We start from the raw sequence: 16,969 nt of genomic DNA, 5'->3' as shown, positions 1-16,969 counted from the left end.
ATCTGAAAACATATAATCTGAAACTATAAAAAAAATTTATTTCTTTTTTATTTTTTTTATTTTTATTTATTTTTATTTATTTTTGTTTGTTTATTTAATTTTAAACTAAGGGTATTAAGGATATTTTACCCTTTAATGAATGTCATTTTTGTGACTTTCTCTTTATAGTGCTATTTTTAAGACATAAACTTCAAAAGGTAAAGGTGTTATTATTGACAATTGTCCTATTTTTTATGGAAACTTAAAAACTTTACGTATGTGTAACAAATATTATAATTGATGATAATATAATAATGCAAAATTACAGCAAAATTAAAGATGATATAATTTTACACAACTATTTTACGTAATTTGTTTGGTTAATATTAGAGTATAATAATTTAGTAAATTATTTGTGTAACAAATATTAAAATTGATGATAATATAATAATACAAAACTACCACAAAATTAAAGATGATATATAATTTTACACAACTATTTTACGTAATTTGTTTGATTAATATTAGAGTATAATAATTTAGTAAATATAATATTTTTTTAATTTATTAAACTACTTACTCATGTTTTTTTTTCTTAATTTTATTTAGTTTAAACTATTTAATTGAGCTTGTAAGAAGAATTAAAGGGAGGAGGGTTCAAAACATCTCTCTCTCTCTCGGCTTTTTTAGGAGCATCACGCGGTGTGCCTCTGTTTCCGACTAGCATCTCTTCAGCTAACATTCTGCTCTAGAATAATGACGGCGAATGAAGTTTCCTCTGGTGAAATTACTCCCCCCCTCCCTTCTTCTTCATGTCTTTTTACTTTCCAGGTTTAAAAAGTTTCATGCTTTTTTTTCTTCTCTTGCTCGATTCCTTTCTCCCCTGGGAAATTAGATTTGCAGTTTTTGCTTTCAGTTATAAAAAAGATAGCTTAATATCTTAGTTATTCTTCAGGCACTGATTGATATATGAGTATGCATTGTGAAAGTTTACCCTTTTGAGATTATGACATAGAATAGAAGCTATGCTAGTCTTAAATTCTTCAGCTTTATGCTTCCTTCATTGCTCTTTTGAATAATTATAGTATAGCTTCTTGGAGAAAGTCCTCACCTTTACATTTGCAATTTTGAGACTCCTTCCCTCTTGTGGCTTTTTAACTTATGCTTGTAATGGATAGCATCCTAGGCTTTTCATTGCTGTTTCCTGTTTCTAGGCTCTCTATGAACTTTCTCCTCATTTTGAAGTTTTTTTTTTTTTTGCTTCTCAGGTGTTTCCAATTGCTATGTGTTCAAGAGCCGGTTGCAGGAATATGCTCAGAGATACAAGCTACCAACGCCTCTCTACGAGACTATCAAAGAAGGCCCTTCCCACAAACCTCTCTTTCAGTCTACAGTGATTGTCAATGATGTCAGATACGATTCCTTGCCTGGATTCTTCAATCGTAAAGCTGCTGAGCAATCAGCTGCCGAGGTTGCTCTCCAGGAATTAGCAAAATCCAGTGACCTAACCCAATCTGTTTCACTGCCTGTTGTAAGCACCTCATCTTTCTTATCTCGTGATTCTAATTGTTTAAGTCTAGTGAAGGACTATAGCCTGTGAACTGTAAGCTTTATAGTTAGTTTGCCTGAGAATGTTTTAGGTGTGACTCGAGAGTTCCACTCGTTAAGCAATTATTTTATGTATGTTGTGTGCATTTGGCTAACTTTTGAATGGCTTCTTAATGCCAGCACGAGATGGGGCTATGCAAGAATCTTCTTCAAGAGTACGCTCAAAAGATGAACTACGCGATTCCACTCTATCAGTGCCAAAGGAGCGAGACTCTCGGGAGAGCTCCACAGTTCACATGTACTGTGGAGATCGGAGGCATTAAGTACACAGGAGCTGCAACAAAGACTAAAAAAGAGGCTGAGATAAGCGCTGGGAGAACGGCTCTTATAGCCATCCAGTCAGAATCCAAAATGGACCTTGCCAACAACTACAGCACTCAGCTTACTGTCATTCCTTGCGAGAAGAAGACAGTAGAGGTAGCAAGTCCGGTGAAAGAAACCATCATCAAGACTCCAAAAGCCAGGAGGGCTCAGTTCAAGAAGAAGGCTCGGAAAGGAAAGCTCAAAGTCGCTAAGGATCTTGAAGACAGTACCATCCCTCCTCAACCTACAGAGCATTGTCAAAACCAACAGTTAAATCTGGAACCTTCTTCGTGCGTGAACGGGTTTAAGGAGGCAGCATTTGCGAGTGTGGAGACAGAAGCAAGCCAAGCATAGCTGTCTCAAGACGAGGTCTTTGTGAGTGTAGTTTATATAGCCATTTTGTAATTTTAATTGGTGTTGACATGTTTGAACGCCATTTTGGTCTTGTTTAGTTATACAAGATCATTGTTTCTTTGTTTTTAGTATTAAGATACATGAAGCTGCTTTGGCCTTGATCACTAGAACCACACTGCTTTCACTCTATAAAGCCACCATCTTGAGAGAGAGATGATTCTTCACAAATCAGAACTCATAGTTGGGTGTAATTTGAATTTTGTGCAAGTTTGGAGCTAAACCATATACAAGTTAAAAATACAGGGGCTTTATTTTAATTAATAAAAATCGTCTTTTGAATCAAATAAGCCCAAATATCTGACCCAACAACAGGCCCATTAGAGAAGAAACCCTAATTTCAGAAGAGATAATAATCATTGCCTTTCTCTCATTTTGAGATTTTAGGTTTTTCACTTGTCGCATCCACCAAAGAGGAAAAATGCCGGCGGGTCATGGAGTTCGCGCGAGGACGAGGGATCTGTTTGCTAGAGGGTTCAGGAAGAAGGGTACAATCCCACTCTCGACCTACCTCAGGACCTTCAAGGTCGGCGATTACGTCGATGTTAAAGTGAACGGTGCGATCCACAAGGGTATGCCTCACAAGTTCTACCATGGTCGTACCGGTCGTGTCTGGAACGTCACCAAGCGCGCCGTTGGTGTTGAAGTCAACAAACAGGTCTGAAACAACTCTCATTGCCTTGAGCTTATTGTACTGTCTAAATTAGTCAAATCTGTTGACTTTTATGATGAAATATGCAACTACTTGGTTCAGTTTTTGTGTTTTGTCTCAAGGGTTTTATTTTTTTTTATATTAAGCTTTATGATCTTTGTGCTGGAACTAGTTCGATTGCTTTAAGTATTCTCTAGTAACATTCACAGTTTCAAATCAAGTCCCATAAGTGACTGAACACTTCGATTCCTGATCCTTTGAACTACTTGTCTGTGCTGACTTCAAATTAATCACTATCATTCATATACTGTTTGGCTTTAAACATTAGTATACTCGGCTCTTTATATAGATTTTATCTTAGTGGGTAACATAATTGACATATATGTTTGGTGGGTGTGTTTCAGATTGGCAACAGGATCATAAGGAAGAGGCTTCATGTGCGTGTGGAGCACGTGCAGCAGTCCAGGTGTGCAGAGGAGTTCAAGCTGAGGATTAAAAAGAACGATGAGCTCAAGGCCGCAGCCAAAGCTAAAGGCGAGACGATAAGCACCAAGAGACAGCCTAAAGGTCCCAAGCCAGGATTCATGGTTGAGGGTATGACCTTGGAGACTGTCACTCCTATCCCTTACGACGTCGTCAACGATCTCAAGGGAGGCTACTAGTTATCTACTTTCTTCCCTCCCAGTGTTTTGGAGCTTTCCTTCATATGTTTTGTAGCGACCTTAATACTGAAGACGAAGATTTTAAACCGCATGAGTTTTGTTATTGATACAATTGTGACTGCCAATTTAAAAATGTTCCTTTTTCCAACCAATTATCTTAAGATTTAGTCATTGACTTGTAATTAGATGCAATGTGACGCAGCCCCGACCCACATCAGCTGGGATTAATACTACAGATCAGTGTTCCACTAATATTTCACATTGTTAAATGTAAATTAACACATTCAACCGCGAAATTGTACATTATCAGCTTTGGACCGGTTTATCCAAAACCCGGTTATATAAAAACCGGGTTACGTCGCCGTTTGTTTTCATTTAAAATCTCTCCGTCTCCAAAATAGTCTCAGCGCCGGAGAAAGAGATGTTCAGAATCAAAATTCTAAGAAACACAGTCTCTCGATCTCACCCACAAGCCTTTTCTCGAACATCGTCTCTCTTATCGACATGGTACTCTCCAGAATCTATCTCTCCTCCTCCACAAGCAGACGACGACGATGATCCAGTTCTCGTCAAACTCTCAATTGCCATCAGAGATTCAAACTCTTCGTTTACGTCATCCCCCTCTCTCAGGAACCTCCTGCCCTCTCTCACCGCTCGTCACGTCCTCGATCTCATCAACCGCAACCCTCTCTCCCTCCCGCACCATTCCATCTTCGCTTTCTTCAAATTCATCTCATCCCAGCCTGGGTTTCGCTTCACCGTCGACTCCTACTTCGCCATGGCTCGTTTCCTCGCCGTCCACAAGATGTTCGACGAAGCGCAGTCGCTCATCGCGCTCGTCGTCTCTCGGAAAGGGAAAAACTCAGCTTCTTCTGTTTTCGTTTCTGCGTTGGAAACGAGAGGAAGCGATTTTCTTGTCGATGCGTTGATGATGGCCTACACTAATGCAGGGTTCGTACCCGATGCGATTCAGTGCTTCAGGCTATCTCGGAAGCATAAGTTTACAGTTCCGATTCGTGGCTGCGGCAGCTTGCTCCATCGGATGATGAAGGTGAACCCTACCGAGACTGTTTGGGGATTCTATATGGAGATTTTGGATGCTGGTTATCCTTCGAATGTTTACGTTTTCAATATCTTGATGAACAAGTTTTGTAAAGAAGGCAAAATGTGTGATGCGCAGAAGGTGTTCGACGAAATTACTAAGAGGAGTTTGCGTCCTACAGTGGTTAGTTTCAACACTTTGATTAATGGGTACTGTAAAGCCGGAAACTTGGATAAAGGGTTTAGGCTGAAAGAGCGTATGGAGAGAGGTAGAACACGTGCTGATGTTTTCACATATAGTGCCTTGATTAATGCGTTGTGTAAGGAGAACAAAATGGACGGAGCGCATGGGTTGTTTGATGAGATGTGTGAGAGAGGGTTGATTCCGAATGATGTTGTTTTCACGACTTTGATTCATGGTCATAGTAGGAACGGACGGATTGACTTGATGAAAGAAAGTTATCAGAAGATGTTAAGTAGAGGTCTTCAGCCTGATATTGTTCTGTATAATACTTTGGTGAATGGTTTTTGCAAGAACGGTGATTTGGTGGCTGCGAGGAACGTTGTTGATGGAATGATTCACAGAGGTCTCAGGCCTGACAAAGTTACGTACACAACTCTTATAGATGGGTTTTGTAGAGGAGGAGATGTAGATGCAGCGCTGGAGATAAGGAAGAAAATGGATCAGAATGGGATAGAACTCGATAGGGTGGGGTTTTCAGCGCTAATTTGTGGAATGTGTAAAGAAGGAAGAGTCGTTGATGCTGAAAGAGCTTTGAGGGAGATGCTGCGAGCTGGTATGAAGCCTGATGATGTCATCTATACAATGATGATGGATGCATTCTGTAAGAAAGGTGATGTTCAAACCAGTTTCAGATTGCTTAAAGAAATGCAGAGAGATGGGCATGTTCCTAGTGTTGTGACGTATAATGTTCTGCTTAATGGACTGTGCAAATTGGGACAGATGAAGAATGCTGACATGTTGCTAGATGCCATGCTTAATATAGGGGTTGTTCCGGACGACATCACATTCAACATTCTATTAGAAGGTCACCATAGACATGCAAATTCATCGAAGCATTATATACCGAAACCTGAGATAGGGACTGTAGCTGATTTGGCCTCATACAAGTCACTAGTCAGTGAGCTCTATAGAGCTTCAAAAGAACACCGAAACAGATAATACCCAAAGATTGTTCCTGGATATACGAGCTAAACTTTTCTATTAATCACCAGAGGTAGTTTTCTTCATCATAGGTAATACCCAGAGATAACTTTGACTGTATTGTCTCCTTGATTTCAATTTCTCAACGTTTTCTGGCGATTTCTCTATTTAAATCTTCTGAACTGGGTATTGTTCCCTTTGTTGGAAGTCTTAAGTGTTTTATTTGTATGTTTGAATCCTTTTTATTCTACATATTTGGGATGCATTTGTAGTGAGCTGCATGAAAAACTAATGCGTCCAGTTTATCTTTTGAAACATACGACTTTTAAAAGGCCATTATGGCCACACCATAAAGTCATAAACTCCGCTCCCAGTTTGATATATAGATTCTTCTTAATTTATATGGTGTACTTTTGTATCCACAATCTCTGCCATTTACTTTGGTCGTCCTCTTTCTTCGCAGGATTAGTGTGGAAAAACGGAAGTCCTCTCATCTTTTGCTGCCTTGTGATAAGGGTACGATTTGAACCTGCTCTCTGATGTCTATTTCACATATATTTTATCTTTAGTTTGAAATTTAGGAATCTTTAGTTTGAGCCCTTCATGACTATCATATGCAAGTCACAAGACGAGACTAGTATTGTTAAAAGATTGCTATTTGTTGTTTGTTGATGGGTGAACAACTACATGGCCTGAGCTGACCTTCTCTTTCGATTAGACTATAATTATCGTTTCGTTGTCTTTTGGGTAGGAGTTGGAAACATTCACATTCAAATTAAGCTCGAGTTATATCGCTGGATATAAATTTTTTTATTACAGTAACAAAACAATGATCACTGACTGAAAAGTAGTACACCAATATAAACACAAAAGCCCTAGTATTATGACACACCATATATGGAAATAAACCAAAAAGAAACAAACTTTTTTATTATACATTATTTTGGTTCGATTTTGATCCTGCTGGGTAAATATCATCTGTTATTTTGGGGAAGACTGAAGGAATGGTCTTTCATTTTCTTAACCTCGACAACTCTTTTGACCTCTTTAACAATTTCCTTTATAAAATCCGCCTCGGAGCTGCAAAGTAAGTAGAGTAGTTTAGTCTATACAAAGTTTCACTGAAGGAAAAAATATCACAAAGGTGAAAGTTATTGAATCAGTGAAGATGTTATTCTAATATGGTTTTTTTTAAAGCGTTTTTAAGTAAAAATGAGGCATATGCATCAACTGTACATTAATATGAACTATGACGACCCTTCAGACATTGGACTGCTGCACATTCACACGATGGACGTGTTTGTTTGTTCTGTATAATAACCAGGTTTACTTTTCTTGTCGTGGCAGGTAAGTGGTTCAGAGGGGCATGAGGGAAAACGACGAAGAAATCTGATAATTGTCGTAGCATTTTTTAAGGATGATCAGTAAGGTACCTTTTGCCGCCTAAGGACAAGCCCATTTTGTCAGAAACAGACTCTAAAGCTTCCTTCCATTTCTTGATCTGTTCCCCGCTTGAACTCTTAGCTAATCTCCAGAAGTTGCTACCGAACTCAGCCTTTTGGTATCTCACAGATGCGGCTTTCACCTTGAAGAAGATGGGTATCACTTGTAGTTTGCGTTTATCGGTTCTTTTCTTTATTTTCGCTAACTCGTTCAGGCACCAGCGTGACTCTGCGTACCTTTTCGAGAATATAGTCAGAGCTATACTCGACTGCTTGATCCTTGCAAAGAGATGTCTCCGGTCTTTTCCTTTTTGTTCGTCTTTGTCTATGAAGAAGTTGATTCCATGTCTTTTGAATGCGTCAACAAGGTGGCTCACGAAGCTGCAGCGTAGCTCCTCTCCCCGGAAGTTGATGAACACTTGGTTATCGTTATGGTTGTGTGGAGGGCCAGATAGGGTATCCTTTACTGGGATCTTGCTATTGATCTTTTTCATGTTGGTTAGGCTGGAGTTTGAATGTGAGCAATGAAGAATAGGGTGCTGCAGGTTTATATTGCCAAGAGCATTTGGTTTCTGTGGAGTTGCATATTTATAGGCAGCAATGAGGTTAAAAGTGCATAGTTATAAATATATGTATATATCTTTTGTCAACAAATATATGTTTATATCAATTGATGTTTTCTAGTCCTATCTTATATAATATTATATATACAGTGCCCGCTCTTGCGGTGTGCCCAAAGGTTGCAAATGAACAGAGCTTTTTTTTTTTATGAAAAAAATCTTTAAGAAGTTAGGGTCTTAATTTGTTAGATACAAAAAGAATAGGGTCCTAATATGTAAATTTACAGAAATATAGCTAAAACTGTCCTCACTGTATGTATTTTTTAAGACTGAGATCTGGAGTTCTGCTGATAAATGTTTTCAGTAGTTAGTATTTAAAGTTTAGACGTAGAATATCGTTGCTGTTGTGTGTGTTCTTATCTATGCTGAAGTAAATCACATATAATTGGTATTGGCGGAGGAAACATGACAAGTATGTTGGGTCTGAGAACTACTTGTTAGATAAATCGATCGTTCAGTTATCAAGGCCTATTAGTAGATGCAAAAGGCCCAAACATGTCAAAAGACTCAACCCAAGGACCTATACAAGTCCTAGTCCAATAGAGAAATGATAACAGAAAAAGAAAGAAAATCAAAAAAGGAAAGAAAAGAGAGAGACACTCTGATTTTGAGCGTAGGGCTTTTGACTCTCTCTAGCTCCTTACTGTGCCCACTCTTCACAGTCCACACCTTCTTCTCACGGACATAAGACATAGAGTTTTCGATCGCCGCCAGATCCTCCGCCGCATCTTCTCCTCCTCACTTATCTCCTGGTAAGTCTCTGCTCTCACAATCTCTCACCTTTTTGTGTCTAACTCAGTCTGAGCTTCTACAGAGTGTGAAGATATAATGGAATCGGGCGCTGGCTTCGCGGCGATGGAAGAGAGGATCCTTCCCGGAAGCTTCTTCCAGTTTCCTCTTCCTGGATTCAGTGCTTCTCCCAATCGATCCCCTTGTCCTCCTCCTCCTCCTCCCACTGGTCGTGAGAGGTACTACTTCCACTCTTTCTCTCTTCTTCCAAAGTGTGAGGCTTTACTTGGATCAATTTAGATTGACTGTTGTGGATTGGTTCCAATGTGAACTGCAAGCATCCATTGGTACTTTACATTCACATTTCTTTGAAATCTTACTCAGGTACTTGGCTGAGTTGCTGCAAGAGAGGCAAAAGTTGAGTCCTTTCTCACAACTTATGCCACATTGCTGCAGAATACTTAACCAAGGTTGGCTCTTTTATCACTTCAAGATTTAAAGTGTTGAACTTTCTTTTTTTTAACATTTGCTTTATTGCTTACATTGTTCGTGTTTGTTCAGAAATTCGAAAGATCTCCAGTTTATCCGAATTTGATAGATATGAGCATGGCAGTCCATTTAGATCGCCTGGTCTGCCTCCTACAAGTGGAAAGCTTGATTTTGACGGATGGTCAATGATGGAAGCTGAGGTAGTATCAGACTCATGTTGAAATATGAATGTGTTGTGTTGATAATGATTGCTTGCTTTCTTTAGGAGAGTTTTCATCAACAGAGAGCTTCCCCATTTCGTGCTTCTCCTGCTCCAGTAGGCTGGGTTGGGATGCCAGGGCTACATTCTCCACCCATTGTTAAAAGAGTGATTAGGCTTGATGTGCCTGTTGATAAATTTCCAACCGTAAGTTCTTTAAACATTTTAACCAGAAAATAGTATTATGATTGTGTCTATATTTTGATTTTAATTCATTGAACCTCGGCAGTATAATTTTGTTGGGCGGATTCTTGGGCCACGTGGGAACTCTCTAAAAAGAGTTGAGCATGCAACACAGTGTAGGGTGTTTATTAGAGGACGAGGATCTGTCAAGGATACTGTCAAGGTATGGTTCCTTCTTTGAAGTATCCCATTTCATCACTGTTTCAACTGCAAGTGTATATGACTTCTTATAGTGCAAAACTTCAGTTTGTCTCATATGTTTACTTGCCAAACGACTCTATAGTCATTTGTAGAATATGCTTTACTGTAAAAATAATTTGCTTCTCGTGGTGTATAAGGTTGCACGTAGCCTTCTATTACTATAGCAAGTTCTTTTTGAAATTATGATGCATTTTCTCCTGCATTATCAGCTTTTTCTTCTTGTTCCTAATCTCTCATGCGGTGGCTAGGCTCATCCATTTTAGTATTTATGCTTTCCCTGCAGGAGGAGAAGCTCCAAGGTAAGCAGGGTTACGAGCATCTCAGCGAGCCACTACATTTACTGATCGAAGCCGAGCTTCCAGAGGACATTATAAACTCTCGATTGGAGCATGCAGTGCATTTCCTGGAGTCGCTCCTAAAGCCAATGGTACATTCTTTTTGACAATCTAAGCATCTCTATCTTGTTTTGTACTCCAAACCATTTTGTTCACATGGTTATGTTTTTCTCTCTACAGGACGAGTCAATGGACCACTACAAGAGAGAACAGCTGAAGGAGTTAGCGGCTATTAATGGTACGCTCAGGGAAGAGAGTCCAAGTCCAAGCTTGAGCCCTTGTCTGAGTCCAAGCATGTCCCCTTTCAACAGCAAGCGTGCCAAGACTGGACAATAAAGATTTCTACACGAGAGATGATTTCTTTTTTTTTTTCCCCTCTGCTTCGGACAGAGAAACCATGGCATGGTCGGGTCGTGTGGACAGAGCAAATGCTCTGTCACTATCTATCTGCGAGGTGATAATGTTCTAACGTTTGATGAGACTTCAATTAATTTTTTTTGGTCATTAAGTTTATTCTTTATTTTTGAAACTTTTTGTTGGCTAGCAGAGATTACGATTAACCAGTGGGTAATAATCTTAATAATGGTGTTTATGATTTGTAATCTCGTTCTGAATAATGTAACTTTTTGTTTCATAAAGTTTGAAGCTCAACATTGATTCCACTGCAACATCATTTTTACTTGTCAAAGTAGAGATATAATTAAATTTCGTGTGCATTTATTATATATTTCACCAAGATAAAAGCATGTCGATAACAAACATAAGATCACTTGAAAGTAAAACTTTAACCAAAGACATGTTCTGATCCATCTTAATACCTATAATTTATCTTACACGGAAAAAACCAAGCCAACACAAACAAATATACCTCAAGCATTTTGTCGATAGCTTGTAATTTTTTTTTTAATCTCGAAGGCCTAGCTCAACCTCAAGTTCATCATCTTCCTCGAAAAGCTTCAACAATCGAGCATACTGCTCGTCTCTTTTCTTCTTCTGCCATAGCTTGTATAGGAAGAAGGAGAACATAGCTACAGCCACGAATCCGAGCAGTACGAGGATTACTTTTGTGCCTGTTCTGCTGGAAGAAGTGTGGGACTCTGCCTTATTTGTATTCTTGGAATCACCTGATAGACCTGGAAATAATATCATATCAAAAAGACTTAATAGATGCCTTCTTAGTAACGCATGTAAGGAAAAATCAATATTCGGGCTTTCAAGAGCTATCGTATCTTCAAATAGTTTGCAAGGAGAAACAACTCCAACACATAGACAACAGAGAAGAACATCAATTGCAACAAATCACTAAACAGAATTTGCTTTACTTATTTTAAGGAACATAATGGTCATTTCTAGAAATATCTTAAGAACTATAAACATGAAAAAAGTTTCAGTCAATTTATCGCATTACTCAAATGCAGCATCACCATGAAACCATAACCATGATGGTAGTTGCAAGAAACAAAAAAAAAAAAACAATCTCCTCCGAGAAAAGAAAGCAGGTTTCGAAGACAAGCTATTCAAAGCATCAACCCATCAAAACTATAGCCACACAAAACCACATGAACTCATGTTTTTTTTTGTCTTAACTAACAAATTTGAGCATATCCGTGGAGTTTAGTTGCTCAAGATCTACTAACAGATATTTACACACACAATCTTTCTATCTACATGTTTGAATCCTCATCGCTAAAGAAACAAGATGCAACCTCGTGAACAGAGATTAAAAATACGAAATCTGGAAAGAGCCAAGTTCAGCTGAATTAGACATAAATCTCGCGAATTCAAAACCTAAAAGTTTCAAACGAACATTAATCCGATGATTCAATAGAATACTGACAAGGAAAATTGGGGAAATCTAAGGCCTTGGAAAAATAGAATCAGGTAGATCTGGAGAAGACGAACCTAAGACGAAGTGCAGAGAAATCGAAGCTAAGAATGCCAGACGCCGCCATGAGCTCCCTTCCATCTCTCTATACATATGTAACCCACGTCTCTCGGGTTCTCTATCTCCCTGTCGATATGAGTTCGCTTGTACGCAAGGAGGGATCGTTCTTTCGCTTTGGTAAGATCAACTTTTTTGACGTTTGAGAAAAAGGAATAATTAAGACACCCCAGATCTTTATTTGGATAGTTTAATGTCTTGTAGTACTTACAACCTCATTTAGTTTCAGACCCACCCAAGACAATAATTAAACATGTATTTACTCATCCCTCCTAAAAATTGTTTTACTTTATTGATTTTAATTCTACAACTTTGTGTATTTTGTAATTTCTTACATATATGTACAGTTTACGATTACAATATCTTCAAGTATACTAAATGTTAGACTATTAGCCGAACGGAATCAGCGACCTAATCAAACACATCGACGTCGACCAAAAAAGTAGCCTAAACGGCCAAGACACACGCCTACAGACGCCGCTATAGACTACAAGACCCTTCAACATTCACAATCTCAACAAAAAGCATAAGACAACTTGGTCATGGTTACAACTTACAACCATTGTAAGAACTTCGAAAAATTGTAAATGAATTCTGTCTCAGCAAAGAGAAACATTAACACAAGAGTAAAAGATAAAAGTATTACTTAGACCGCAGCCTAGTCCTTAAAACTCGATAAGAAAAACAGACTTAAGCGACTCAAAGGATCATCAAAACACAAGTCATCGAGCAAAACTCGTACGGGAGTATCAAATCAAAACCAATATAATCTTCTCACTTGAAGCACTTGGCGTCCAAGAGAGCTTCACCTTCAAACGGCTCTGCATCTTCGATCATCTGGCTAACACGCTCCTTCTGGGCTTCATCGGAGATGTCAACCTTGGTCCACTCGTACAGCTCCATGTCGTACACCTCATCCATTACGAACTTGGGGATCTCTGGTCCACGGAACAACCACAAACCCTTCACCTTGAACGGACCCTCTGACCCGCAGATCAGCATCTTTCCAAAAGCGTACTTGCGTGCCAAGTCCATCCTCTGAAGGAATCCACCAACCTTGTTGAGGGTTACAAATGACACCATGTTCTCGTCATTGTACTTGTAGTCGCAGAACCACAGTGAGTATCCCTCTGGGTCATACATGTCCCAGAATCCTGCATTATATGAAACATGGTGATTAATTTCATAAGCTAAACAATACGTTCATTGCAACCCCTTGAAAAAACTGTAAAACTAGATAAAGAGAAAATATCACACAACGCACCTTTAATAGCAACCTCACGGAAGTTGGATTTGGTGTTAGAGTAAAGCCTCTTCCACTCATCGAGGACCATGGGGGTTGGTGGTAGCAAGTCAAGAGGGTTCTTTGCTTTGGGCTTTGGTGCCTCTTCCTCCTCAACAGGCTTAGGTGCCTCTGCTGCAGGGGCAGCCTTTTTCTTCGGCTCCTCCTTGGCCTTTGCAGGCTGAGCAGGTTTCTTGGAAGCAACAGGAGGGACAGCTTCAGTCTGTTTGACCTCACCCACCACCTTCTTGAAGTTAGGCTGGTTGATCACGGTCCAGAAGTACCTCTCAACGTGAGGGAATGCAGAGGTGAAGCTCTTGGTCATGACGGTAGTATATCCCAGGCTCAAGTTGCAGACAGTGATGATATCAGCAAGGGTGATAGAATGGCCAACAAGAAAAGTCTTGGAAGCGAGATGGGTGTTCAGAGCATCAAGTGCTCTCTTCAACGCAGAGATAGCAGCTTCCTCACCCTTAATTCACAAAACATTCAGGGATGAGAAAAAAAAAAGCAGGTGTCTTATTCAGAGTGTATCCAGATAATATTCAAAGAGCGTGTATGAAACCACCCAATGAAAGTTAGAAAAGCTTACCGGAACACTGTATGGCTTATAGCCAATTCTTGCGCCAAACCACATGAAGATGCTTCCAAAGATCTCCAATGAGGAGAAATCGATCCATTGCTCAATTTGAGCCTGCAGCGTAGAATCATGCAGATAAACAGCTTGAACACGAACAAACAGAAGAACGTGCGCAAACATATAAGAGAAGAGCAGCCCCAGGAGGGAAGCAGGAACTTACATATTCGATCAGAGAAGATCCGTTCAAGGAGTTCTCACCGTTCAATCGGCTCACTACAATAGAATATCAAAACATCAATTATATAAAAATTGCTAGCGAGCAATTAAACCACACAAACAAATGGAATTTCTATTTACCATAACGGGCAATGGCGTTGCTCTCAAAGATGGGACCCTCCGGAGTCTCAAGCACCGGAACCTAGCAAAGATAGATAGCTCAAGTTTAGAGGAAAATAGACTCAATAACAAACAAGTCAATGAGTCATACAAGCAATAAAGCTACCACCTATCAGCGATGTTAACATACCTTTCCAATAGGGTTCATCTTGAGGAACTCTGGGGTTTTGTTAGCGACACCCATCTCAAAATCGGGGACATCGATCTTCACACCAGTGTACTCTGCGGCAATGAGTGCCTTCTCAGCACCTTTGTTTCCCTTGTATGTGTGCAACACCTACAGTCATCAGGGAACAAAACTGATCAGCCAAACTCATCTTTGCTGAGATACATCCACCACAACAGATTATTTTCTCAGCCAAAACTCAACTCTAGTTATAATCAGCTTATATATAATTTCATTCAAATTGTTACACAAAACAATCATTCGCCTAACTCCATCAATAACAAAAACAATGGATAATCCGAATCGGATAATCAAAAGATCGAACGGTTACTACTGTTTACGATTGCTTCTTCACGATCAAAACAGGATGCGATCATAATCATTCAAAAGCCTAAATCCATTCAAAGATAATCCGAATCGAATAATACTACTACAGTTTACGATTGGTTCTTCACTATCATATGCTCAGTTATCAACATATCAATACAGGATGCGATCTTTCAAGGTAAGCTGGGAAACGAAGACTAACGCGTAAACAAAATCATTGTAGAGAGCTCACCAAAGCCATTGCTAAGACGGATACGACGTCGGCTTATGGTATTGAATCTGATACAGAGGGAAAACATCAAAATGTGAGCTCGGTTATTATGATAGAGAAGAAGATAAGCTAACTGGAAGAGAAATGATTGTTGGATCGATGGGATCTTACCAGGAGTGAGAGAGCAAAGCGAGCGAGAGAGAGAAAGTAGATGAGGCGGAGCGAAAGCTATAAAAAGAGTGTTCCGAGGGATAGACGAATTAGGGTTTTAAATGGTTTGGTTTACGAAGAGTATTCAATTTTCCCCGGTTTGATCCGGTTTGATTTAAACTTTGTTGTTAAAAGCCCAACTTGATAAATCCAAGGCCTCGTTCATTTTAGTCGGCAGTCCAAGGGTATTTTAGACCACACAGAATTTCATTTTTCTCGGAAGAAAATAATAATTAATTTTTCTTATATTCTTCGTCTTCTTCTTTTCTTTCTCCTTTCTCACAGTTTTGAAAATCCCAATCACTCGCTCTTCTCAAGAACAATGGCGAGAAGACCGGAAGAAGAATACGACTACTTGTTCAAAGTGGTTCTCATCGGAGACTCCGGCGTCGGCAAGTCGAATCTCCTCTCTAGATTCACTCGCAACGAGTTCTGCTTGGAATCCAAATCCACCATCGGTGTTGAATTCGCCACTCGTACTCTCCAAGTATCTACTCATCTCTCTCTCTCTCTGAACTGTTTCTTGATCTAGTCTTAGTTTCAATTTTCTGGTTTTAAAGCATCTGAAATCCACTATGAACTTGTGTGGGTGTTTTCTTGGCTCGATCCATATGTGTATATATAAATCTCCGCCTTTGTGTATGTACATGTAGACTCGGATCTAAGAACCTTGTGCAACTCAAGATCTAAGAGCCTTTCTTGATTTTGAACATAGCTTACACTTAAGGTTAACTAATAGAAATGTAAAGTTTGTTGCTTTAAGTATGAGTCAGTGTTGTTATTTATACACTCTACTCATATAATCAATCGTATATAATAAGCTTTTTAATATGAATTGTGTTGCTTACTGTTTTTATGAATTAATATTTTGGACATAAATTTACATTTAGGTTAACAGTGGAAATGTTAAGTTGTTTGCTTTAAGTATGAAGTCAGTGTTGTTGTTTTGCATTCTTGAGTTTGCTGCTAATCATATCAAATAGATATGTTGCACACTCTACTCATATAATCCATCGTATGTAATAAGCTTTTTGATATGCATTTTGCTGCTTACTATTTTTTATGATTTAACCCTTTTGACTACACCATGCTTCTTTGTTTTAAGGTGGAAGGAAGGACGGTGAAAGCTCAGATATGGGACACGGCTGGGCAAGAACGATACAGAGCCATCACCAGCGCCTACTACAGAGGTGCGCTTGGTGCGCTCTTGGTCTACGACGTAACCAAACCAACAACGTTTGAGAACGTTAGCCGGTGGTTGAAAGAGCTCAGAGACCATGCGGATTCCAACATCGTCATCATGTTGATCGGAAACAAGACAGATCTGAAGCATCTCAGAGCTGTTGCCACAGAGGATGCTCAGAGCTACGCGGAGAAAGAAGGGTTGTCTTTCATCGAGACGTCGGCTCTCGAGGCGTTGAACGTGGAGAAGGCCTTTCAGACGATTCTCTCCGAGATTTACAGGATCATCAGCAAGAAATCGATATCTTCAGACCAGGCAAATGCGAATGCTAACGTCAAGGAAGGTCACACTATCGATGTCGCTGCCTCTTCTGAATCAAACACTAAGAAGCCTTGTTGCTCTTCTTCCTGAAAGGGGCTTTCACACTTCGAAGCCACTATGTATTTCCTTTTACGGCTTGCATTGTGTTGCACTAGCTAAACAATTGCAAGTAATGTATAACTCGAGGATCATTCCATATGAATTGTGAATTTCAAATGCAAGTAAATTGTTGTCTTATCCATTTTTGTTATCCAAGCGATTATATGTCTTCG

The 16,969-nt window shown here is 39.4% G+C and overlaps 8 protein-coding genes across 11 annotated transcripts; 5 read left to right on the top strand and 3 right to left on the bottom strand.

Annotated features, from left to right (window-relative positions):
- Nucleotides 1-249: 249 nt before the first annotated feature.
- Nucleotides 250-2,411, top strand: LOC103871744 (double-stranded RNA-binding protein 1). Of its 2 annotated transcripts, none has more exons than XM_033274011.1 (3): nt 250-810; nt 1,248-1,510; nt 1,708-2,411. In XM_033274011.1, the coding sequence occupies exons 1-3, from the start codon at nt 792-794 to the stop codon at nt 2,242-2,244; spliced, it is 819 nt and encodes a 272-aa protein (XP_033129902.1). In that variant the 5' UTR covers nt 250-791; the 3' UTR covers nt 2,245-2,411. The 2 variants fall into 2 exon arrangements, with proteins under 2 accessions (XP_033129902.1, XP_009148271.1); XM_009150023.3 differs by having other exon boundaries at nt 262-760.
- A 260-nt stretch (nt 2,412-2,671) lies between these two features.
- On the top strand, nt 2,672-3,767 carry LOC103871743 (60S ribosomal protein L21-1). The gene is made up of 2 exons (XM_009150022.3): nt 2,672-2,959; nt 3,358-3,767. The coding sequence occupies exons 1-2, from the start codon at nt 2,723-2,725 to the stop codon at nt 3,613-3,615; spliced, it is 495 nt and encodes a 164-aa protein (XP_009148270.1). The 5' UTR covers nt 2,672-2,722; the 3' UTR covers nt 3,616-3,767.
- A 219-nt stretch (nt 3,768-3,986) lies between these two features.
- Nucleotides 3,987-7,418, top strand: LOC103871741 (putative pentatricopeptide repeat-containing protein At1g09680). 2 transcript variants are annotated; one of them, XM_033274010.1, is made up of 3 exons: nt 3,987-5,894; nt 6,285-6,337; nt 7,169-7,418. In XM_033274010.1, the coding sequence occupies exon 1, from the start codon at nt 4,037-4,039 to the stop codon at nt 5,837-5,839; it is 1,803 nt and encodes a 600-aa protein (XP_033129901.1). In that variant the 5' UTR covers nt 3,987-4,036; the 3' UTR covers nt 5,840-5,894; nt 6,285-6,337; nt 7,169-7,418. The 2 variants fall into 2 exon arrangements, with proteins under 2 accessions (XP_033129901.1, XP_033129900.1); XM_033274009.1 differs by having other exon boundaries at nt 3,987-5,913; nt 7,169-7,358.
- On the bottom strand, nt 7,176-8,303 carry LOC103871742 (protein PHLOEM PROTEIN 2-LIKE A6). Its single transcript, XM_009150021.2, has one exon. The coding sequence runs from the start codon at nt 7,755-7,757 to the stop codon at nt 7,233-7,235; it is 525 nt and encodes a 174-aa protein (XP_009148269.1). The 5' UTR covers nt 7,758-8,303; the 3' UTR covers nt 7,176-7,232.
- A 123-nt stretch (nt 8,304-8,426) lies between these two features.
- Nucleotides 8,427-10,741, top strand: LOC103871739 (KH domain-containing protein At1g09660/At1g09670). The gene is made up of 8 exons (XM_009150017.3): nt 8,427-8,635; nt 8,698-8,851; nt 8,997-9,082; nt 9,174-9,301; nt 9,367-9,507; nt 9,590-9,706; nt 10,028-10,171; nt 10,260-10,741. The coding sequence occupies exons 2-8, from the start codon at nt 8,712-8,714 to the stop codon at nt 10,413-10,415; spliced, it is 912 nt and encodes a 303-aa protein (XP_009148265.1). The 5' UTR covers nt 8,427-8,635; nt 8,698-8,711; the 3' UTR covers nt 10,416-10,741.
- Nucleotides 10,742-10,776: 35 nt separating this feature from the next.
- Nucleotides 10,777-12,229, bottom strand: LOC103871740. The gene is made up of 2 exons (XM_009150018.3): nt 11,982-12,229; nt 10,777-11,212 (listed from the first exon to the last, which is right to left on the bottom strand). The coding sequence occupies exons 1-2, from the start codon at nt 12,055-12,057 to the stop codon at nt 10,983-10,985; spliced, it is 306 nt and encodes a 101-aa protein (XP_009148266.1). The 5' UTR covers nt 12,058-12,229; the 3' UTR covers nt 10,777-10,982.
- Nucleotides 12,230-12,564: 335 nt separating this feature from the next.
- Nucleotides 12,565-15,355, bottom strand: LOC103871738 (probable elongation factor 1-gamma 1). Of its 2 annotated transcripts, XM_009150016.3 has the most exons (8): nt 15,155-15,355; nt 15,005-15,051; nt 14,410-14,556; nt 14,241-14,301; nt 14,104-14,156; nt 13,896-13,997; nt 13,286-13,775; nt 12,565-13,175 (listed from the first exon to the last, which is right to left on the bottom strand). In XM_009150016.3, the coding sequence occupies exons 2-8, from the start codon at nt 15,011-15,013 to the stop codon at nt 12,796-12,798; spliced, it is 1,242 nt and encodes a 413-aa protein (XP_009148264.1). In that variant the 5' UTR covers nt 15,014-15,051; nt 15,155-15,355; the 3' UTR covers nt 12,565-12,795. The 2 variants fall into 2 exon arrangements, with proteins under 2 accessions (XP_009148264.1, XP_033129899.1); XM_033274008.1 differs by lacking the exon at nt 15,155-15,355 and having other exon boundaries at nt 14,975-15,051.
- A 68-nt stretch (nt 15,356-15,423) lies between these two features.
- LOC103871737 (ras-related protein RABA2a) lies at nt 15,424-16,938 on the top strand. The gene is made up of 2 exons (XM_009150015.3): nt 15,424-15,680; nt 16,299-16,938. The coding sequence occupies exons 1-2, from the start codon at nt 15,516-15,518 to the stop codon at nt 16,785-16,787; spliced, it is 654 nt and encodes a 217-aa protein (XP_009148263.1). The 5' UTR covers nt 15,424-15,515; the 3' UTR covers nt 16,788-16,938.
- Nucleotides 16,939-16,969: the final 31 nt, after the last annotated feature.

Source organism: Brassica rapa, chromosome A06, assembly GCF_000309985.2.
Source record: "Brassica rapa cultivar Chiifu-401-42 chromosome A06, CAAS_Brap_v3.01, whole genome shotgun sequence".
Classification (NCBI taxonomy): domain Eukaryota; kingdom Viridiplantae; phylum Streptophyta; class Magnoliopsida; order Brassicales; family Brassicaceae; genus Brassica; species Brassica rapa.
The sequence above is the reverse complement of the archived record's forward strand: the minus strand, read 5'-3'. Positions and strand labels throughout refer to the sequence as shown.